The sequence below is a fragment of the Siphateles boraxobius genome, unplaced genomic scaffold, assembly GCF_051911475.1.
Source record: "Siphateles boraxobius isolate OS27281-9 unplaced genomic scaffold, OSU_SipBor_1 47, whole genome shotgun sequence".
NCBI classification, from domain to species: domain Eukaryota; kingdom Metazoa; phylum Chordata; class Actinopteri; order Cypriniformes; family Leuciscidae; genus Siphateles; species Siphateles boraxobius.
Window position 1 is genome coordinate 93,661 of NW_027509108.1, and position 25,182 is coordinate 118,842.

At 41.3% G+C, this 25,182-nt stretch overlaps 1 protein-coding gene across 3 annotated transcripts; it reads right to left on the bottom strand.

Moving 5' to 3' along the window:
- Positions 1–881: 881 nt before the first annotated feature.
- cc2d1a (coiled-coil and C2 domain containing 1A) lies at positions 882–25,157 on the bottom strand. Of its 3 annotated transcripts, none has more exons than XR_013194534.1 (30): positions 25,000–25,157; positions 24,448–24,526; positions 23,404–23,548; positions 22,576–22,682; positions 22,268–22,486; positions 21,351–21,645; positions 21,136–21,245; positions 20,138–20,210; positions 19,973–20,050; positions 19,755–19,882; positions 19,592–19,664; positions 18,896–19,020; positions 16,906–17,017; positions 16,657–16,829; positions 14,638–14,760; positions 14,472–14,530; positions 13,276–13,392; positions 13,119–13,192; positions 11,455–11,513; positions 10,965–11,016; positions 10,747–10,846; positions 10,335–10,425; positions 10,106–10,255; positions 8,572–8,630; positions 3,239–3,311; positions 3,044–3,164; positions 2,117–2,193; positions 1,703–1,750; positions 1,501–1,618; positions 882–990 (listed from the first exon to the last, which is right to left on the bottom strand). XR_013194534.1 is itself a non-coding variant. In XM_077201313.1 (29 exons), exons 2-29 carry the CDS (start codon positions 24,502–24,504, stop codon positions 1,580–1,582), a joined length of 2,937 nt encoding a protein of 978 aa, XP_077057428.1. In that variant the 5' UTR covers positions 24,505–24,526; positions 25,000–25,157; the 3' UTR covers positions 1,443–1,579. The 3 variants fall into 3 exon arrangements, 1 of the variants encoding a protein (XP_077057428.1); XR_013194535.1 differs by lacking the exon at positions 882–990 and adding an exon at positions 1,237–1,356; XM_077201313.1 differs by lacking the exon at positions 882–990 and having other exon boundaries at positions 1,443–1,618.
- Positions 25,158–25,182: the final 25 nt, after the last annotated feature.

Genomic DNA, 25,182 nt, shown 5'->3' on the forward strand with positions numbered 1-25,182 from the left:
CACTTAGTGTATGTGTGTATACACACACACACACACACACATATATATATATTCTTATTCCTTATTATATAATTATTTTTAATGAATATTTATGAAACATATATACAATATGTTTATGAATATACAATGAAAAAAAAAATCTTAATGATCCTAAAATAATCTTATTTTGCTTTATGCCAAATATAATTTAATTTCTAATCTTTTGATTTCGGTCTGAAATATGAGCCAGGCATCTTGAAGGGTTTTTTGTGAGATTCCCCCAATAGTCTACGATTAATCTTTATTTTTGCATAAGGTGAGAAACATCTCACTCGAAACATTCACACGTCTGTCCTTACAAAAGAGAAACACACTGAGGAGTTTCTGATGGTCTGAGCCGCAGAGTGATGGAGAGCAGCAACGCAAGACGTGTGTGTGTGTGTGTGTGTAGTGTGAGTCTGAGTGAGTGTGAGTGTTTGTGTGTGTCTGAGTGAGTGTGTGTGTGTAGTGTAGTGTAGTGTGAGTGTGTGTAAGTCTGAGTGAGTGTGTGTCTGAGAGAGTGTGTGTGTGCGTGTGTGCGAGTGAGTGAGTGTGTGTGTGTGTGAGTGAGTGTGTGTTTGTGAGAGTGAGTGAATGTGTGAGTGTGTGTGTCTGAGTGAGGGTGTGTGTGTAGTGTAGTGTGAGTGTGTGTAAGTCTGAGTGAGTGTGTGTCTGAGAGAGTGTGTGAGTGAGTGTGTGTGTGTGTGTGTGTGAGTGAGTGTGTGTTTGAGTGTGTGTTTATGAGTAAGTGTGTGTGTGTCTGAGTGTATTTGAGTGAATGTGTGTGTTTGTCTGAGTGAGTGTGTTTGAGTAAGTGTGTGTGTGTATGTGTTTTAGTGTGTATGAGTGAATGTGTGTTTGTCTGAGTGAGTGTGTTTGAGTAAGTGTGTGTGTGTATGTGTTTTAGTGTGTATGAGTGAATGTGTGTTTGTCTGAGTGAGTGTGTTTGAGTAAGTGTGTGTGTGTGTGTGTGTCTGAGTGTGCATGAGTGAATGTGTGTGTTTGTCTGAGTGAGTGTGCATGAGTGAATGTGTGTGTTTGTCTGAGTGAGTGTGTTTGAGTAAGTGTTTGTGTGTGTCTGAGTGTGTATGAGTGAATGTGTGTGTTTGTCTGAGTGAGTGTGTTTGAGTAAGTGTTTGTGTGTGTCTGAGTGTGTATGAGTGAATGTGTGTGTTTGTCTGAGTGTGTGTGTTTGTGTGTGTGTCTGAGTGTGTATGAGTGAATGTGTGTGTTTGTCTGAGTGAGTGTGTGTGTTTGTGTGTGTGTCTGAGTGTGTATGAGTGAATGTGTGTGTTTGTCTGAGTGAGTGTGTTTGAGTAAGTGTGTGTGTGTGTGTGTGTGTCTGAGTGTGTATGAGTGAATGTGTGTGTTTGTCTGAGTGAGTGTGTTTGAGTAAGTGTGTGTGTGTGTGTGTCTGAGTGTGTATGAGTGAATGTGTGTGTTTGTCTGAGTGAGTGTGTTTGAGTAAGTGTGTGTGAGTAGTGTTTCCCTCTGCAGCTCCTTTACATCTGTCACGATTCATCTATATCGTCATGATTTCAGAAGTGTGTGAAGAGTTTCTTCACTCTCTGACGGCCCGTTTCTTCCTGACTGTCTCCAGCTGTGAGGAAGAGAATGACAGTGAGTTTCACAGGACACGTGAGCGAGCCGAGACACTGACTGACTGCAGGTTTAACACACACACCTCGTTCTCCACCATCTTCAGCCGGCCGAGGGCGTCTTTCGCTGCATCCTGAGACACAACAACACTTCTTTAGCTTTCATCAAAGTGACTGATTCACAAACTAGGAAATTATTTCATCTCTTTACGGGCAAATGTGGCATCCAGCGTCTGCTGGGTTTAAAGGCGCATCACAAAGTTTTGATGAAACATCTGCGTTCGAGTGTTTCAATTCAACATCAAACAAAATTCACAACCCATTTTACTTCAGCAATGTCAAGCATTTCTGAGTGAAATGGGATATTTAAAGAGGGAAAATAGGAAAACTCACTCCTGATGGAAGACAATCAAGAAGGAAATACAAACTATCACTGCGGTGTGTGTGTGTGTGTGTGTGTGTGTGTGTGTGTGTGTGTGTGTGTGTGTGGTTTCGCTCACCCTGTTGCCTTGGCTGGAAAACACTTTCACTGAATCCGAGAGAGCGTGAATGAACTTCCGCAGCACATTTTCATATTCTGAGACAGAGAGACACATTAGTGATGATCTGTTTCGTTGTTGATCATTATAGCGCTGTTTAAAGATTAATTCATGCAAGTGAATCGGTTTATTCAGACAGTTCATTTCAATGAATCACTTAAAAAATGATTCACAGATCCGTTTGAATCTGGCTGTTACACTACTATTTTCAGACATGAAAAAAGTTAATAAATGGACCAAATAATTGTATTAATTACAATTTGAAAATTTCAAGAGGTATTGGATTGTTAGAGTGTGGTGCGCTAATTATTTATTTATATAATGAATGTAATTATGTACACTACTGTTGTTCCTAGGTTTGGGGTCGGAAAGATTTATTAAATGTTTTTGAAATGAGTATTTTCTGCTCACAAAGGCTGCAATTATTTGATCAAAAACAAGATTATTGTGAAATATTATTACAGTTTAAGATAACTGTTTTCTATGTGAATATGTTAAATGTAATGTATTGTAATGATCAAAGCTGAATTTTCAGCATTATTACTCCAGCCTTCAGTGTCACATGACCCTTCAGAAATCACTCTAATATGATGATTTGCTTTTATGATGAAGAAACTTTTCTGATTATTATCAATGTTGAAAACAGTTGTGCTGCTATATATTAATGTGGAAACAGTGACACATTTGATTTCAGGTTTTTTGATAAATAGAAAGTTCGTTAATTTGAAATAGAAATCTTCTGTAACATTATATATGTATTTACTGTCACTTTGATCAATTGAATGCGTCCTTTCTGAACAGAAATGTGATTTTCTTTCTTTAATCAGGTTTCTTAATGACTCTACAGTTGTCCCTCGGCCTCCTCTGTTACAGCTGATGGTGTGTCACCTGTCAGCGCTGCCGGGTGTTTCTCCAGGAATGATTTCTGCCACTGCAGTCGCTGACAGACGTCCATGTGTTGCTTCACCAGCTCTGACGGCTCTCGTCTGTTCTTCTTATAATCACTGATCTGAAGAGATGCACAAACTGACTCATCACACACTCCATATCTGCTTAAAAACAGTCAACAGCACCAACACACACCTTCCACTCCAGTCTCTCTTTGTCGTAGTGAAGCAGGCTGAAGCTGTGCAGTTTATATTGCGGAGGAGACGAGCTGAAACAGAGATACACACACACGTGAACACACTCATAGATGAGCTGAAACAGAGATACACACACACACGTGAACACACTCATAGACGAGCTGAAACAGAGATACACACACACGTGAACACACTCATAGATGAGCTGAAACAGAGATACACACACACGTGAACACACTCATCGATGAGCTGAAACAGAGATACACACACGTGAACACACTCATAGATGAGCTGAAACAGAGACACACACGTGAACACACTCATAGACGAGCTGAAACAGAGATACACACACACGTGAACACACTCATAGATGAGCTGAAACAGAGATACACACACGTAAACACACTCATAGATGAGCTGAAACAGAGATACACACACGTGAACACACTCATAGATGAGCTGAAACAGAGATACACACACGTGAACACACTCATAGATGAGCTGAAACAGAGACACACACGTGAACACACTCATAGATGAGCTGAAACACACACACACGTGAACACACTCATAGATGAGCTGAAACAGAGATACACACACGTGAACACACTCATCGATGAGCTGAAACAGAGAGATACACACGTGAACACACTCATAGATGAGCTGAAACAGAGATACACACACGTGAACACACTCATAGATGAGCTGAAACACACACACACGTGAACACACTCATAGATGAGCTGAAACAGAGATACACACACGTGAACACACTCATAGATGAGCTGAAACACACACACACACGTGAACACACTCATAGATGAGCTGAAACAGAGATACACACACGTGAACACACTCATAGATGAGCTGAAACAGAGATACACACACGTGAACACACTCATAGGTGAGCTGAAACAGAGATACACACACGTGAACACACTCATAGATGAGCTGAAACACACACACACACACGTGAACACACTCATAGATGAGCTGAAACAGAGATACACACACGTGAACACACTCATAGATGAGCTGAAACAGAGATACACACACGTGAACACACTCATAGATGAGCTGAAACAGAGACACACACACGTGAACACACTCATAGATGAGCTGAAACAGATACACACACGTGAACACACTCATAGATGAGCTGAAACAGAGATACACACACGTGAACACACTCATAGATGAGCTGAAACGGAGACACACACACGTGAACACACTCATAGATGAGCTGAAACAGAGATACACACACGTGAACACACTCATAGATGAGCTGAAATAGAGACACACACACGTGAACACACTCATAGATGAGCTGAAACAGAGATACACACACGTGAACACACTCATAGATGAGCTGAAACAGAGATACACACGTGAACACACTCATAGATGAGCTGAAACAGAGACACACACGTGAACACACTCATAGATGAGCTGAAACAGAGACACACACGTGAACACACTCATAGATGAGCTGAAACAGAGATACACACACGTGAACACACTCATAGATGGGCTGAAACACACACACACACACACACACACACACACACACACGTGAACACACTCATAGATGAGCTGAAACAGAGATACACAGACGTGAACACACTCATAGATGAGCTGAAACACACGCACACACACACACACACGTGAACACACTCATAGATGAGCTGAAACAGAGATACACACACTTGAACACACTCATAGATGAGCTGAAACAGAGATACACACACGTGAACACACTCATAGATGAGCTGAAACAGAGATACACACACAAGTGAACACACTCATAGATGAGCTGAAACAGAGATTCACACACAAGTGAACACACTCATAGATGAGCTGAAACACACGCACACACACACACACACACACGTGAACACACTCATAGATGAGCTGAAACAGAGATACACACACGTGAACACACTCATAGATGAGCTGAAACAGAGATACACACACGTGAACACACTCATAGATGAGCTGAAACAGAGATACACACACGTGAACACACTCATAGATGAGCTGAAACAGAGATACACACACGTGAACACACTCATAGATGAGCTGAAACACACACACACACGTGAACACACTCATAGATGAGCTGAAACAGATACACAGACGTGAACACACTCATAGATGAGCTAAAACAGAGATACACACACGTGAACACACTCATAGATGAGCTGAAACACACACACACACGTGAACACGCTCATAGATGAGCTGAAACAGATACACAGACGTGAACACACTCATAGATGAGCTAAAACAGAGACACACACACGTGAACACACTCATCGATGAGCTGAAACAGAGATACACACACGTGAACACACTCATAGATGAGCTGAAACAGAGATACACACACGTGAACACACTCATAGATGAGCTGAAACAGAGATACACACACGTGAACACACTCATAGATGAGCTGAAACACACACACACACGTGAACACACTCATAGATGAGCTGAAACAGAGATACACACACGTGAACACACTCATAGATGAGCTGAAACACACACACACACACACACACACACACAGCGGTGAACACACTCATAGATGAGCTGAAACAGAGATGCACACACGTGAACACGCTCATAGATGAGCTGAAACAGAGATACACACACGTGAACACACTCATAGATGAGCTGAAACAGAGACACACACGTGAACACACTCATAGATGAGCTGAAACAGAGATACACACACGTGAACACACTCATAGATGAGCTGAAACAGAGATACACACACGTGAACACACTCATAGATGAGCTGAAACAGAGATGCACACACGTGAACACACTCATAGATGAGCTGAAACAGAGATGCACACACGTGAACACGCTCATAGATAAGCTGAAACAGAGATACACACACACGTGAACACGCTCATAGATGAGCTGTCACAGAGATACACACACGTGAACACACTCATAGATGAGCTGAAACAGAGATACACACACGTGAACACACTCATAGATGAGCTGAAACAGAGATACACACACGTGAACACACTCATAGATGAGCTGAAACACACACACACACACACACACACGTGAACACACTCATAGATGAGCTGAAACAGAGATGCACACACGTGAACACGCTCATAGATGAGCTGAAACAGAGATGCACACACGTGAACACGCTCATAGATGAGCTGAAACAGAGATGCACACATGTGAACACACTCATAGATGAGCTGAAACACACACACACACACGTGAACACACTCATAGATGAGCTGAAACAGAGATACACACACGTGAACATACTCATAGATGAGCTGAAATAGAGATACACACACGTGAACACACACATAGATGAGCTGAAACAGAGATACACACACGTGAACACACTCATAGATGAGCTGAAACAGAGATACACACACGTGAACACACTCATAGATGAGCTGACACAGAGATACACACACGTGAACACACTCATAGATGAGCTGAAACAGAGATACACACACGTGAACACACTCATAGATGAGCTGAAACAGAGATACACACACGTGAACACACTCATAGATGAGCTGAAACACACACACACACGTGAACACACTCATAGATGAGCTGAAACAGAGATACACACACGTGAACACACTCATAGATGAGCTGAAACAGAGATACACACACGTGAAAACACTCATAGATGAGCTGAAACAGAGACACACACGTGAACACACTCATAGATGAGCTGAAACACACACACACGTGAACACACTCATAGATGAGCTGAAACAGAGATACACACACGTGAACACACTCATCGATGAGCTGAAACAGAGATACACACACGTGAACACACTCATAGATGAGCTGAAACAGAGATACACACACGTGAACACACTCATAGATGAGCTGAAACACACACACACACACGTGAACACACTCATAGATGAGCTGAAACAGAGATGCACACACGTGAACACGCTCATAGATGAGCTGAAACAGAGATACACACACGTGAACACACTCATAGATGAGCTGAAACACACACACACACACACACACGTGAACACACTCATAGATGAGCTGAAACAGAGATACACACACATCAACACACTCATAGATGAGCTGAAACAGAGACACACACGTGAACACACTCATAGATGAGCTGAAACACACACACACGTGAACACACTCATAGATGAGCTGAAACAGAGATACACACACGTGAACACACTCATCGATGAGCTGAAACAGAGAGATACACACGTGAACACACTCATAGATGAGCTGAAACAGAGATACACACACGTGAACACACTCATAGATGAGCTGAAACAGAGATACACACACGTGAACACACTCATAGATGAGCTGAAACACACACACACGTGAACACACTCATAGATGAGCTGAAACAGAGATACACACACGTGAACACACTCATAGATGAGCTGAAACACACACACACACGTGAACACACTCATAGATGAGCTGAAACAGAGATACACACACGTGAACACACTCATAGATGAGCTGAAACAGATACACACACGTGAACACACTCATAGATGAGCTGAAACAGAGATACACACACGTGAACACACTCATAGATGAGCTGAAACACACACACACGTGAACACACTCATAGATGAGCTGAAACAGATACACAGACGTGAACACACTCATAGATGAGCTAAAACAGAGACACACACACGTGAACACACTCATAGATGAGCTGAAACAGAGATACACAGACGTGAACACACTCATAGATGAGCTGAAACAGAGATACACAGACGTGAACACACTCATAGATGAGCTGAAACACACACACACACACGTGAACACACTCATAGATGAGCTGAAACAGAGATACACACACGTGAACACACTAATCGATGAGCTGAAACAGAGATACACACACGTGAACACACTCATAGATGAGCTGAAACAGAGATACACACACGTGAACACACTCATAGATGAGCTGAAACAGAGATACACACACGTGAACACACTCATAGATGAGCTGAAACACACACACACACACGTGAACACACTCATAGATGAGCTGAAACAGAGATACACAGACGTGAACACACTCATAGATGAGCTGAAACACACACACACACACACACACACGTGAACACACTCATAGATGAGCTGAAACAGATACACAGACGTGAACACACTCATAGATGAGCTGAAACAGAGATACACACACGTGAACACACTCATAGATGAGCTGAAACAGAGATACACACACGTGAACACACTCATAGATGAGCTGAAACAGAGACACACACGTGAACACACTCATAGATGAGATACACACACGGTTTATTTTACCTCGGCTTGGAGTTCCTGTCATGATCGTTTTGGGGTTTGGATCTTGGAGAAGCTGCTTGCTGGAAGACAATGGTTTATGAGTTTCTCAATTTACAGAAACGTAAAACAAAACTAAACAAGACAAAAAAAACCCATCAGTTTCACAATATTTTCTCATACTGTATGTTCTCTCATTTTAACTTTGTTGTCTTGTACTGTATATTGTTTTACAGTACAAGACAATAGCATAGACAATTGCAATAGAAAAAACTTTTCAAGGACTTTCCAGGTCCAACATATTCAAAATCAAGCACTTAATGTTAGGACACATCTCGAGTGAGAGCAAGGGTACATCGTGTTACCTTGCAAGATACATTGTTACAGTTTTCATGTGTCAACACATTAAACACAACACAACTTTTTTTTTTGGATTTATTTTTGGCCATATGACAGAGTCTGATATTCTATTTGTCGTATTTCTGTTTTGCATAAAACTGAATAATATTGGGTACATCCTAAACTGTATTATTCTAAAACTCTGTTTTCTTTATTGAAAAGAGCTTAAGCTCATGTAACCAGCCTATTTCTGCAATGTTTACTGTGTGTGTGTGTGTGTGTGTGTGTGAAACGATGAGGTACCATCGTAGTAGTTTTGTGCGCGTGAACGTCATGAACGTACAACACTAAGCATAGATAGTCTCTATCGTCATCACCGTCGGCCATCTTGTCACAGGCAAGCTTTCTGAGGAGCTCTGTGGTACCTGATGTAAGATGAGTGATCAGCACGAACACAAATGCTCTTATCTCGTTGAAATCTTGGCGGATTTACAAACGGTTTGGTTTCTTACAAACGTTATTAACGTGGCTATAATTCTGGATGCTTATTTATTTTATACACTTATTATTCATAAGTATACAGTGTGATAACTACATCTCTGACGTTTATAACAAACCAAACCATTTGAAAATTGAGCAAGTTATGGTTATTTAAAAAGTGCATGCATCATTAAAACACAATGTCACGAGTGAACGAGCTGCCTGTGACAAGATGGCCGCCAGGAGCGGACGTCGACCTTCATTGGCCAGCAGCGCAGACGAGACATCTAGCCTTTATTATGGATATCTATGACACTAAGTACCTCACGCGGGAAACACTTAACGTACCGCGTAAATGCGCGTAGCTAACGCAAATCAGGCAAGCTAGTGTGCACAAGGCCACGGAGGGCTGGAAAAATAACACGTTAGCGGACCGGAGAGAATAATATAGAATTTTTTCCTTGCACATAGCGCTTTTAAGGACCTGTATCTATGCATGTTTATTTTCAAAAACTTTCCAGAGCCTTTAAATGTTTTTTTTTTTCAGATTCACAAACTTTCAAGGATTTTAAGGACCCGTGGGGAACCCTGTAAATTACACTGAATATTGTACATTTTTAATTTTAGTCAGTATAAAAGTCAGTATAACAAATACTACCATGATATATCGTTAATTTTTCATTACTATATAATTCGATTTATTGTACATCCTGTGTGTAGTAAAAACAGCCTCTCGTACCCGCTCCTTGTTTTTGTCAGGTGAAGGCGTGATGGGGTCGATGACGAGCCACTTCTCCGTCACCGACTGCAGCTGAACTCCTCCCAGCGGCTCGCGGATCTTCACCCGAACCTCCAGCTTCCCCCCCGTCGCCTTACGCCCGTCCAGCACCTGCAACAGCAGCACAGGCTTGTGTGTGTGTGTGTGTGTGTGTGAGACGCGTGAGTGTGAGTCTGTGTGATTCACTCACGTCTATAATCTCTCGGATCTCACACTGGTTCTCCAGAGCTTCCAGCTTCAGCTGAGCGCTTCCCACCACTCTATCCGTCTTGAAGAGACCACTGCACACACACACACACACACACACACACACACACACACACACACACACACACACACACACACACACACACACACACACACACACACACAGACACACACACACACACACACACAATTAGAGCATTGAGAATAATCATTGACAATAACATGAATTTTGAAAAACAAAACAAAACAAAGCAAAAAAGAAACATCCAGATTTATTACAGCGATGAGAATTTCTTTAATTGTCACAATGCACAAATCAAACAAGTTTTTTTGACTTATTATCAGTGTTCTGTGTGACTGAACTATCAGTGTTGATTACTAAGAGTGTTCCTCACCCCTTGTGCACGATCTCCAGCTTGATGCCTTTGGCCTGTACGATCCTCTTAAAGCCTCTGTGATCTCGCTTGATGTTCAGCTTGAACTGCTCCTTAAACTCTGAAACACACAGAGACTGTCATCTAATGCTGCCACCTGTTTAACAGACAGACTGTGTGTGTGTGTGTGTGTGTGTGTGTGTGTGTGTGTGTGTGTGTGTGTGTGTGTGTGTGAGTACCTGGACAGTTGGTGTTTTTCACAGTGCTGGTTTTGTCTCTCTGAGCTTCTTCCTGAGAAAAAAATACACACAATAGACATGTTTCAAAATTGTGAATTTAACTTATGCGCAAAACTGCAATATCACATATGACATTTGCGTATAAAGCACCGTTTCCATCGCATGTGTTCAAAAGAACAAAATCATCACGTCCTGGGAAACACAGAATATCTGTAATATAATGGAAGTTGCTCCATCATAGAGTTGTGTCTCTGAGTGTCAGACATGTGTGTGTGTGTGTGTGTGTGTGTGTGTGTGTGTGTGTGTGTGTGTGTAAAAGAGTAAGTGTGTGTGTGAGAAGGATGAAGGATTATGTGTGTGGGAGAGTGTGTGTGTGTGTGTGTGTGTGTGTGAGAAAGAGTGTAAGTGTTTGTGTGAGAAGGATTATGTGTGTGGGAGAGTGTGTGTGTGTGTGTGTGTGAGAGTGTGTGCATGTGTGTGTGTTGCATACCGCACTGGGGAAGGGAAACTCGAAGCGCACACTCGCATCCAGATCGTTGGCAGAAACTCCTGGAGAAAACACCAAAACAACATTTGCAGGATTTTGTCACAGAATGTCATTATTTATTTATTTCCTCAGACTATATTTAGACTATATAACAATTAAAAGTTTGGGGTCAGTAAAATTCTATATTCTTAAGAAATTATTACTTTTATTCAGAAAAGGATGTGTGTGTTGTGACACAATTAAATTGATCAAAAGTGACAATAAAGACATTTATAATGTTACAAAAGATTTTATTTCAAATAAATCCTGTTCTTTAGAAGAATTAGAATCATATTAGAATTATTTCTGAAGGATCATGTGACACTGAAGACTGGAGTAATGATGCGGAAAACACAGCTTTGATCACAGAAATAAATTACAGTTTAACAGATATTCACATAGAAAACACTAATTTTATTTTGTAATAATATTTTTCAACATATCTGTTTTCACTCTGTTGGTCTTAAACTCAAACCGGTCATCACAAAGTTACTCACTCTCACACACTCACACACACACACACACACTCACTCACATGCACTCACACATTCACACGTTCACACACTCACACACACTCACACGCACTCACACGCTCACACGCTCACACGCTCACACTCACTCTCACGCACTCACACGTTCACACGCTCACACTCACTCTCACGCACTCTCACGCACTCACACGCACTCACACGCTCACACTCACTCTCACGCACTCTCACGCACTCTCACGCACTCTCACGCACTCTCACGCACTCTCACGCACTCTCACGCACTCACACGCACTCACACGTTCACACACTCACACGCACTCACACGCTCACACTCACTCTCACGCACTCTCACGCACTCACACGCACTCACACGTTCACACACTCACACGCACTCACACGCTCACACTCACTCTCACGCACTCACACGCACTCAAACGCACTCACACGCACTCACACGCTCACACTCACTCTCACGCACTCACACGCACTCACACGCTCACACTCACTCTCACGCACTCTCACGCACTCACACGCACTCACACGTTCACACACTCACACGCACTCACACGCTCACACTCACGCACTCTCACGCACTCTCACGCACTCACACGCACTCACACGCTCACACTCACTCTCACGCACTCACACGCACTCTCACGCACTCTCACGCACTCATGCACTCTCACGCACTTACACGCACTCACACGTTCACACGCACTCACACGCACTCACACGCTCACACTCACTCTCACGCACTCTCACGCACTCACACGCACTCACACGCTCACACTCACTCTCACGCACTCTCACGCACTCACACGTTCACACGCTCACACTCACTCTCACGCACTCACACTCACTCTCACGCACTCTCACGCACTCACACGCACTCACACGTTCACACGCTCACACGCTCACACACACACACACACTCACACACACTCACACACACTCTCAATCTCACACACACTCACACGCTCACACACACACTCACTCTCACACACGCTCACACACTTACACGCTCACATTCGTACACACACACACACACACACACACACACACACACACACTACACACTCGTACACACACACACGCACTCGTACACACACACACACACACACGTGCACACACACACACCTGGAGGAGTGGGCAGGTTGATTCCTTTCACGATGGTAAGCACCATGTCATTGGATGTCAGGTTAGGAAAGATCCTATAAACACAGAGATGAAGAAGACATTTAGGGATTCTGTGCCTCACCGAAACACGTGTGTGTGTGTTTGTGTGTGTTCTTACTTGACGGTGTTGAGGGTGCGCTCCTCCGTGTGGTACTTGGGTACTGATCGGCCTTTAGCGTGAGCTTTCTTCAGTACTTCAATATTACTCATGCATTCCTCTGCCAGCCTCTCAAACCTACAACACAAACCAAGGTTTCTTCATGGGACTGTTGCTGCTCCCCCTGTGTGTGTCATTTCAGCTTTTACTGTCCATGCGGGACATTCGGTCTCTTCAACGTTAGCAAAATCTGACACAGATACACTTTATTAAGGCTAGCTCAAGATTTTATATTTCAGTTAAAGATTTATATTAGTATTTTTGCCTAGAACTTTCATTCGGACAGATTTTAAATATTTCTGTAATTAAACTATTTTTTTAAGAATTCAGTTTTAAGAATTTATATAATAGTTACTTTTTTACATCATTAATGTATAAAAATATGTTATACAAATATTTTTTTTTGTAAAAAAAACAACAGTACTAAAAAAAACCCTGCACATTAATTCATTAAAATTATATGTTTAAAAATTAAACTTTTAGTGCTTAGTTAGGTAAATAGGACAAAATCTTTCTGTTTTGTTTTATATTTTATACACAACTATTCAAAAATTTGGGGTCGACAAGATTTTTAAAGTGTCTTCTGCTCACCAAGGCTGAATTTATTTGATCAAAAATATAGGTAAAAAAGTGTAAACTATTATATTATTAATAATAAATATTATTACTATTTAAAATGACTGTTTTCTATGTGAATATAAAATGTAATTTATTCCTGTGATCAAAGCTGAATTTTCAGCATCATTACTCCAGTCTTCAGTGTCACATGATCCTTCAGAAATCATTCTAATATGATGATTTGATGCTCAAGAAACATGTATGATTATAGCAATGTTGTGCTGCTTCATATTTTGGTTGAAACTTTGATGCATTATTTTTTCAGGATTCTTTAATGAACAAAGTTCTACAGAACAGCATTTATTTAAAATAGAATCTTCTGTAACATTATAAATGTCTTTACTGTCACTTTTGATCAATTTAATGCATCCTTAATGAATAAAAGTATTAATTTCTTTGCAAAAAAAGCTCAAACTTTTCTAACAGTAGTGCACATTCATCACTCAAAACACACCTGAAAACTCAGCTAACCGAATGTAAAAATCTAAACAGACATTCACTAATACAAACCCAGCATCAAGATGAATGAAAACACACACCTGGCAGTTTCAGCTACGTTCCCCATATGAGTGAACTGCTGCGAGTAGGCCAGGCATTTCTGGAAACATCAATCATTCAGATAGTTAATAAGCCATGAGTTTGTGGTTAACACTCGACAGGTATGAGATGTGTGGCGCGTTGTTGAGGCGTTGTGTGAGCATTGACCTCGTGCTGCTGTTTGAGCTGCTCCATGAGTTGTGTGTACTGTTCAGTCGAGCGCGGGGACACTGCAGACGAGCGAGACTGAGACAGTCTGTAGTCCTCCTCACTGACCGGAGCGCCCGGCACCTGCAAACACACACACCACTGTGAAGAACACTGCAAACCAGACATTTCACACACACACACCACTGTGAAGAACACTGCAAACCAGACATTTCACACACACACACCACTGTGAAGAACACTGCAAACCAGACATTTCACTCACACACCCACCACTGTGAAGAACACTGCAAACCAGACATTTCACTCACACACACACACAGACTCAGACTCAGACACACACCACTGTGAAGAACACTGCAAACCAGACATTTCACACACACTCACACACAGACTCAGACTCACACACACACACACACACACACACACCACTGTGAGAACACTGGAAACCAGACATTTCACACACACCACTGTGAAGAACACTGCAAACCAGAAATTTCACACTCATACACACACACACACACACACACACACACACACACACACACACACACACACACACACTGCAAACCAGACATTTCACACACACTCACACACACACACACACACACACACACACACACACACACACACACACACACTGTGAAGAACACTGCAAACCAGACATTTCACACACACTCACAGGACCGTCCAGAAACGGACTGTCACACACCAAACCAGAGACTTTACACACACCCATACACACACACATACACACACATACACAAACCTTCACATTCACACACTGATGCAGAACTGTCCAGAAACCGACTGTCACACACCAAACCAGGCACTAAACTCACACACACTGAAGCAGGACCGTCAAGAAATGGACTGTCACACACCAAACCAGACACTTCACACACACACACACACACACACACACACACACACACACACACACACACACACACACACACAGGACTGTACAGAAACCGACTGTCACACACCAAACCAGGCACTTCACACACACACACACACACACACACACACACACACACACACACACACACACACACACACACACAGGACTGTACAGAAACCGACTGTCACACACCAAACCAGGCACTTCACTCACACACACACACACACACACACACACACACACACACACACACACACACACACTCTGAAGCAGGACTGTCCAGAAAAGAACTTAAGTACAGTTTAGATGAGCGACGAGCTCTGAGTCTGAAAATAATCAACTTTTTCTCAAACACTTATTTCACACTAGTGATGACCGAAATTGATTTTTTACTTAAGTTTTCATTTAGCCAAAAACTATTACCAAAAATAAAGTTTATTTAATAACCAATCAATTACTCAAATTATTAAACACTCAAATAAAATGTGATGACGTGTTTCCACAGTTAATAACATTGTTAATGATCTTACCTTGGCATTCAATTACAGAAAACTAGTGAAAATCAGCATGAAATCAAAATGGACGATTCTTGATTTTTATGGAATTTTGCGATATGTGTGATTTATCTGTGCACATCATTATTGTGTCAAATTCATATTCCTCATAATCTTGAATCAGAATGACTTGCCCTTCCTCTTGCAGCATCTCTTCTCTGATGACGAGGGCGGGGCTTGATTTTGTCCGTGGGGAATTGATTAAATGGTTGTGGTTTGCTATTGGTGGATCTGATGTGAGTGACAGGTTGCCCCCCCGCCCACCATTTGTTCTTGTTTGTGAAGCCGTTTCACTAGGAAGAAAAGACTATCGCAACTTCCTTTCATGCTGACATTTATCGCTGTGTTTATCATATAATACTTGTAATACAACAGCTGAGGGAGTGACATGGAAACCCCGACTTGGATTTTTCTTTTTCTATTGGAGCAAATGATAACACAAAATAAAGATATTTGTTGTAGTTTTTGTTCGCCACTACAGAAGTTTACCCAACTATGATGACATTCTGAGAACCCTGGAAATATGAAAAGCATCCATTAGTGCATCATAAATTCGCAAACCTTGGTGATGTCAACAGGAAGTCCGGCCTTGGCGGCATTGAGCATGGCATCGAGTCCTTTAGCGTGTCTGAGGTGTTGCGCGGCTCCCTGCATGTCCTTCATCTCTTTAGAGCGCAACGCCGCCTTCACAAACTGCTGTCTGCGCATCATCAGGAAATCCAGCTGCTGCTGGGCTGCAAAACACAACACACACACACACATTTCACATCAGCGCATGCACATTAATGCCTTTACATGAACTCGGTCTACCTTTCCCTCCTGGTTTGGGTGTGTTTGTGGAGCCAGTGGGCGTCCCTGCGGTGGACGAGGCTTTCGTAGGAGCGGGAGCTCTTGATTTCTGAGCGGCAGGCGGAGCTGATGGCTACACGGAAACAGAGATGAAGAATCAGGCTGAAACACACTTTCTAGATCAGGGATGGGCAACAACGCTCCAGGAGGGACACTGTCCTGAAGAGTTTTTTTTAGCTCCTGTCTGTAGCTTTCCAGGGCTGTGTCTGAAATCACCACCTACACCAGTGGTCTTCACTATTTTTTAATGAGAGCCGCAGTGATAGGACAAAGTCAGTAGGAGAGCCATTTTTACAGGAAAGTATAAAAAGTTACATCCAGTCATAAATACCATGTCTGTTTATTAATATGTCACCCCTGAACATTCAATATGCAATGCAATAAATATATATTATTTTAATGATTTATCAGTCAAATTTGTAACTGAGACAAGATGATTTCCCTTAATGACAAAAGAAGCAGGATTTCCAGAATAGATTCATCCCAGAATGACATTAAGTTATTTTTTTCTACATTAGCCCCTCATGTATCTAATCATCCAAGAGCACATGCGGCGTTAAGAGCTGGAAATACCGCCATAACTGGCAACTTGTTAGACGAGATATGTTTACACGCACAACTTTTGTTTCAATCGGTCGGAATTCATTGTGATTGATTAATCTGAATGTATTGTAGTTTACATGAATGCTTAACATCGTGATATGATGCATGATCGGGGTGATGTGCACGTTTATAAGTCAAAAGATTCAAATTGGGAATAGGTTTTTTGACATTCGCACACTGCACAAATATACAAAGTTTCCCGCTGTTGACGCGTAATAACCATTTTCCTACATTGGTTCTTTATTTGTTTTAAACAGCAGACTTAATATCAAATTCTGGTCATAATTTGGAGACTATATTGAACCATTATGCCGTGCTGTTTGTATTGATCACGCAGTAAAAATGCCCAAAATCAGTCGTCTGTGGATGAGAATCTGAAACAAGGACTGGTGAGCCGTTGTCCTGCTTCACTTCACAGATACTGAGTGAAAGGAGAATTATAGAACGACGTGACACTCGTTTATACGACACTTTATTCATCAGAAGAACAGCGCGTTCAGCCCGACGGACGGCGTCCTTTCAGTTTCGGTTTTCAATCGATCAAGTGAACATGTTCTCTCGATAAACCACCCCCTTCAATCCGATCAAAATTATTTGAAAATAGAGCTGACACTTTGAGTTTTTAATGGGTTATGTTATAGTCCTACTTCTTTATAATTGTTCTTATGAAATATCTGTAGTGACTGCTTGATCATATCACTGTATTATTTACCGCCATGCAAGCCACAAATGAAAGCTTCGCGAGCCGCGCAATGAGTAACACTGACCTACACCCTTAAATACGGCACTATTTGACAGGACAGTTATTTGTAGTGGTCTCCAAAACGTTATCGAGTGCACTCATTCAATCCCACGATGCCCCACAATAACGACACGTCACCCACAGCAGAATGAATTATCCATCCATTTTACAAACCGCTGGTCCAATGTGGCTACAGCGTAATATCATACAGGTATAAATTCCTTTTTAATTGATTATTAAATTGTTTAATTACGGTTTATACATGCTAGTTTCCATAGAGTTCAAGATAAATCTTTTCATTACTCCTAAAGCTGCCAGTTTGATAAGTTTAAAATGATTATTAAACAGCACAATCTATGCAAAAGCGGCAGCCCTTCTGACACTCGGTGTCTGAATTCACTCTCTCGTTTTCATACTATATTAGTGGACTATATTAGTGGAGTAATGTAGGGAATAGTGAATGAGGGTTTAGGGGGGCGATTTCGAACACAGCTCATCCTGAAGATGTTGATTAGCTTGTGTTTGATTAGAGTTGGATTAGATTAGATTAGAGCTAAACTCTGCAGGACTCAAGCTGCCCATCTCTGTTCTAGAAGCTTCACCGACCTTGTGTGTCTCCTCGTCTTCATCCGCGTCGGCATCTTCGTCCTGATTGGCCAGTTTCATGGCTGTCTCCAGAACACCCATAAAGTTCTGGTTGCCTCCCTCTGTGCCCTGCAGTGGAGGACAACCTGACACGCACACACACACAACGTCAAAAGAGGCACACAAACCATCAACAACTATGATTGTGAGGACTTTCCTGTGATCTCTAATTTTTCTGCTTTAAATTCTGAACTCTGTCCCTCGAGGGCCACTGTCAAGTCAAGTCACATTAGCGCTTTTTACAATACAGATTCAGTTTTAAAGCAGCTTTACAGAGATAACAAAAAAAATTATGCAAAAAAGTTTGTTTCTACAAGAAAATAGTATCATAGTCCAGCTTAAGTAAGTTCAATGATGGTTCATTTTTGTTGTAGAAAAGTTATTCATTTAGTTCATTTATAGCTGCGCTGGAGAAAACTGTGATGTCATTGTCCAGCTCAGTTCAGTTCTCATATAACGGTGTCTGCTGAATATTAAATGTCCCCAACTAAGTGAGCCAAAAGCCAAGGCGACAAAGGCCACTGTCCAGCAGAGTTTAGCTCCAAACCCTAATCAAACACAATCAAGGTCTTCAAGATTACTAGAAAGTGTGATCAGGGTTGAAGCCAAACTCTGCAGGAAAGTGGCCCTCGCTGCAAACTAGTACACAAGCATTACCTGGTGGAACAGGAAGATCTGCCAGATTCACAGGCCGCCCTGCTTTATGAGCTTTAATGGCATCTTGATATTGCTGTAGTGAAGAACACACACACACAAAACAAGTTAAAGAAGTGGCTTTCTGTATTATTTTTATACACACGTGACTCCTCACGTGTGTTACCTTGATGATGCGCTGGTGCATGCGTGCTTTGCGGTCGTCTCCTTTGCTCTTGGCGCTTTCTGCAGCTTCTTTGTATTTGTCCATGCGCTGCTGTAAGGCCTCGGCGACGCTCCGGGGAGCAGAGAGAGCTGAAACACACACACACACACACAAACACATTTATATACAGTGTAACTGGTATCTAGACCGCGTTTCATCAACGACACACTCGTTCTCACCTGGTTCTGGGGCAGCAGGAGGGGCGTCTGGTTTAGAGGAAAGCTGGGGAGGGTTTGAATGTGGCACTTCGACCTCAACTGAAACAGAGAGACTCTCATTAATATCCGAATAAACTAACCAGGATGCAACTGGGGTGAGTGATGATCTGTGAGGTAAGGATGTACCAGGAGGGGGCGGCAGTGAGCTGATGTCCACAAGCTCCCCTCGGTCAACAGTCTCCACCAGCGAGTCTAATCTCTGTTGGAAACGCAGAGACAGACAGCAAATTAAAGTTTGGTTTCATAGTTGTGGTTAATTGTAACCTAGTGTTGTGTCAATCTACAGAAATAATAGACCTACACTTGGGGTTGGTAAGATGTTTAAATGTTTTTGTCTCTTCCGCTCACCAAGGTTGCATTTATTTGACCAAAAATACAGTAAAAACAGTAATATTGTGAAATATTTTTACAATTTAAGAGAGCTGTTTTCTATGTGAAATTTTCAGCATCAATACTCCAGTCTTCAGTGCCACATGATTTTTCAGAAATCAATCTAATATGATGATTTGATGCTCAAGAAACATTTACTATTATTATATGTGTTGAAACCAGTTGTGCTGCTTCATATTTTTGTGGAAACCGTGACTTGAGGATTTTTTAATGAATAGAAAGCTCAAAGGTTTTTGTAACATTATAAATGTCTTTACTGGTGGACAATTTTAGTATCACTTAGATACTTATATTTTTTTCTGTTTATTTTTAACGGTTTCATTTTTATTTAAATTTCCGTCATTTTGTTGTCATTTTTATTAGTCTCTATAGGAAAAAAAATTATTTCAGTTTTACATCAAGATATGAAAACCTAACTGAAATAAAGTTTTTTATATTTGATTTTATTTCAATTAACATTTATTTCATTTCATGAAACGAAGTTTTTTTTATGCTTTTGTTTTATAATAACTATAATATCCCTGGTCTTTACTGCCACTTTTGATCAATTTAATGCATCCTTGCATTAGATGAATAAAGGTATTAGTTTCTTTCCAAATAAAAAAAAATTGTATAGACCCCAAACTTTTGAAACGATAGCGCTCTTGCATAAAATGTGAAGAGAAACAACCAAAACAAATGTAAATGTGGCCTAAATAACATGTACAAATCATGAATCGGTGAGACTCTCTTACCTTGGACACTTGGTAGAGTTGTTTGGCTTGGTCAGTGTTTCCGCTTTGTTTGGCCTTTATGGCTGCCAGTTTATATTCTCTCTGTCTGCTTAATATACTCGCTTTGAGCTCTGAAACACACACAAACGTGACTAATGTGTACAGTAACGACTTTCCAAACAGTTTTGTAAGAGTTAAATGAGTTTCAGTGTGTGTGTGTGTGTGTGTGTGTGTACCTGAGTGCTGTGTGTTGGGCTGGCTGGGCGTGAGGGGTGATATGGCTGGTGTATCGGGTGTTACGGCAGTCAGTCTCTGTGATGGAGGCTGTAAAAACTGAGGTTTGGATGGAGCGATTGGCTTCACGTTAGCCGTCTGCGGTGGTGTGTTTGCTGGAGCAGGTTTTTCTGGCTCTCCGATTGGCTCTGCCTGCGAATCAGCGGAGGGTTTTCCACCAGTGGCCACAGGAGGAGGAATCTCATCTTCATTGATGGGTTTCCCCTTTTTAACTGACGTCAGCATCGACTGTAGAGTCTTAAAACAAGAAGAAAATGTTACAGACCAATCCTCAAACATGAGGAAAAATGAGCAGGACAGAAAGTATGACATGGCGTTCGTCAGATATACAGTCAAACCAAAAATGATTCAGACACCTTGCTATCCTCACTTACATAAATGAACTATAGTGTCCTGCACCCACTAGTAAAAAAATATCAAAAATGATATCTGGTGTCTGATTAATTCTTAGTTTGACTGTATATATCGCCAAGATATTTGGTCATTTTAAATTATTGCATCAGCCGAAAAGGTTTTCGTGTTTGGCTGATAAGTGAGCTGAGCAGGACTTTTATTTTGACAGTGGCCAAAAAAATCGATCTTTAGCATTGACTGTAGAGTGTAGAGTATAAAACCAAGTAGAACATGTTACAGACCAATCCTCAAACATGAGGAAAAATGAGGAGGACATAAAGTTTGACATGGCATTCGACAGATATATATATATATTTGGTCAATTTAAATTATTGCATGAGCTAAAAAAGTTTGACTATTAAGTGAGCTGAGCGGGACTTTTATTTTGACAACAGCCACCCTGCTCTCTCAGATATTGGTAGTGGCCATCAAAAAAAATCTATCTTTAGTCTCAGATATGGTCCACCTTCAGTCCACGGTCGTATCTCCGAGCTTTGCTGGTCTCTCCCGATGCCTTGGCGTTGGTAATGGCGGTTTGGTACATGTCTAACCGCTCTCTCAGGCGAGACTCCAGGCTGGTTGTGGACTGGGGCGTTGCATTTGAGCGTTGAGGAGGTGCTGGTGACGGAGGGGGTTTCCTGACAACTTGCTCCTCATCGTCTTCCAACACCTCATTCAGCTCGGCCTGAAAAATGACTTTAGTGAAAATCTCTTCATGCGAGAAACATCATATCCCATGCAGTGGACGTAAAGACAAGAGGGTTTTGGCCTAACCAGGAGATCAGCATCGTTCTCCAAATCACCATCATCGTCTACGTCCTCGTCCAGATCTTTCATACACAGAGCGGCCATCCGATCAATGTCCTCCATGGGCACCGGAGCTACATGACGCAAAAAAAAGAGACAAAATTATTGTTTCAGATGTATACCACATTATTATTATTACTATTATTGTTTATTTTATTTATTTATGTTTTTTCCTTAGTCTCATTTAAATGTCTGTTTTCATGTCATATATGTATGTATGTATATATGCATGTACCAAGAGCTCATGTAAAAAACGCAACAAATTCCTTGTGTGTTTGTGCACACTTGGCGAATAAAGCTCATTCTGATTCTGAAAAATGCCATGGTTATAATTGTTAAAGTCCCCCTGTGGTGAAAATCAAGCTTTGTTTTTTATATGTCTATGTGGTGTTTTTTAAACCATGTGTAAATTCATAACTGGACACCATTGCGGAGTATTTTCTTCTTAAAACTGCAGTGAATCAAAGACAGTCTCAAAAACACGGTTTGAAATCACTGGTGTTTCTGACGTCACACACTACCTTGTAAACAATCAGATCAACGTGTGATCGTCAACGAGTGGACCTCTAAACTGGAGTGAGTGAGTGAGTGAGTGAGTGGAGGCGGCGCTAATTTGCATATTCATAGAACCCCGTATAGTAAATGAGGCAAGGGTGTCGAGTTACATTCAAGCTATTTTAAGACATGAAAAAACTATTATGTCATTTTGGTGATCAAAGATGAGTTTTAAGGGATAAAATGATTACAGGGGGACTTTAATAGATGTAATATCTACTTTATGTTTGGTGTCCTCACCTTTTCCTCCAGGTTTCCTGCCCGCTGGTCCGCCCCTCCCTCCTCCTCCCCCCATCAAGGCCAGAAGCTCCGCCTCCAGCTCCTCCTCATTTCCCCCGGAGTCATCCGGCCCGCCATCAGGAGCCAAATCCAACAGCAGTCCCATCTTATTACATGTGAGGATGGAAAGCCAGTGTTATTTTGGTTAAATTGGGATACTATTACATCTTTTATTATTATTTTGAATAAGTTTTTATTTTTTCTATTTTATTTTAAGTTAGCTTTAGTAATTTTGTTGTGTGTTTTATCTTCCACTGGAAGATCCATTTATGAAATAATGATTAAACATTACGAGGTAATTTTTTTTTTGAAAAAAATTAAAAACATGAACTGATGAATTGTTCACTATTAGATATACACTGCCCGGCCCCCAAAAAGTGACTGTATGGATTTAAATAGGAAAATGCTTAAGAGTCTATGATTGGATCATTATTGCAGTGATTATTATGTTTCTAGCATATTATATGTTTGGCTATAGTTCTTCTAACCCTAATTGATGTAGTATGTAGTATTATTTCTTAAACAACCATGCATGAAGACCATATTCCAGGATGACAATGAGTCTATCCCAATTAGCATACTATCCGTCCTAAATGGTATGTGACAATAGTAATTGTCAATACTATTTAGGGCGGATAGGGTGGATAGTATGCACATTGGGATTCATCCGGCTCAGATTGTGAAAGAATGGTTGGGAGGAGCATGAAGAATCATTTTCACACATGATTGGCTCGTCTGAGTCCAGACCTTATTCACTGAAAGTCTTTGGGATGTGCTGGAGTGATGGCCTCTTGCATTGTCCATACAAGATCTTGACCAAAATTTTATATCACCTCTTGATGCCGTTTACCTATTTAAATTCAAACAGCGACTTATTTTTGTTGCTTGGGCAGTGTATAACATGCATTTATAAAATGAAAAGGGTGAATTTTTTATTCCTTGCTGACTTTAAAGCTGAGATTTCATGATTCTGGACACAGTGCTGACTCTCTTATTGTGTTTTACCTGTTTGGCCCTGGCGGCCCCCTGGCCCTTCTGCGGAGGGTTACGGCTTCGGCTCATTTTCTTTACAGATCCCTCAAACCTAGAGTGAGAACAAGAAAGATTCATTTATAAAGCTACAAAACAGCCACTGCATCAGGATTAGCCCTTCAGTAACACCACAGACAACAAGACCTGAAAGGGACAGGCGTCAAGGCACATTCCGGAATCATGACGTGAATAATGACGTTTATATTTGCATAATCCATGCATAGACAAAATCAACGGCAAATATTTATTTAATTGTGCTATATACCTCCTAGACCTCCATCAGATTACATTAACTGACTATGAGCTCAATAGCTAATGTTTCATCAGTATTTAACCTGCTAGTGTTTAAACATGGGAATCGAAAGCTGATTTTGCACCAAAAACTGTTGGAGGCAAAGCTGAATGAAGCTATGAAATACATTTTAGCTCATTCACAATATAAATGAGAAAGTAAACAACTAATTGAGTCGAAGTGCCAGCTAGCGAGGAGGCTAGCTCTCTTTATTAATAATTTGAACACGATACCTCGATCATATGTTCCTCCGAGGGTGGGTTACGTGGTCAATGTCTTTTCCGTTGAGAAGAATAAGCTGTCTGTCATTAAGTTTTTTTGCACTGGAGTTTCATAAATACTGAGGTAAACACAAATCTGCACTGCTGTCAATGACAATTCAGCACTTCCTGCTTTTCGACAGGTTTCCCATAGCA

Bases quoted from the DNA above. Each gene is read 5' to 3' on its own strand.
- cc2d1a (XM_077201313.1), bottom strand. From the start codon at position 24,504: ATGAGCCGAAGCCGTAACCCTCCGCAGAAGGGCCAGGGGGCCGCCAGG. The intron at 13,393-14,471 runs GTGTGTGTTTTC...TTTGTGTTGTAG, and splicing joins AACGTAGCTGAAACTGCCAG to GTTTGAGAGGCTGGCAGAGG. The intron at 13,193-13,275 runs GTAAGAACACAC...CTGTGTTTATAG, and splicing joins CGCACCCTCAACACCGTCAA to GATCTTTCCTAACCTGACAT.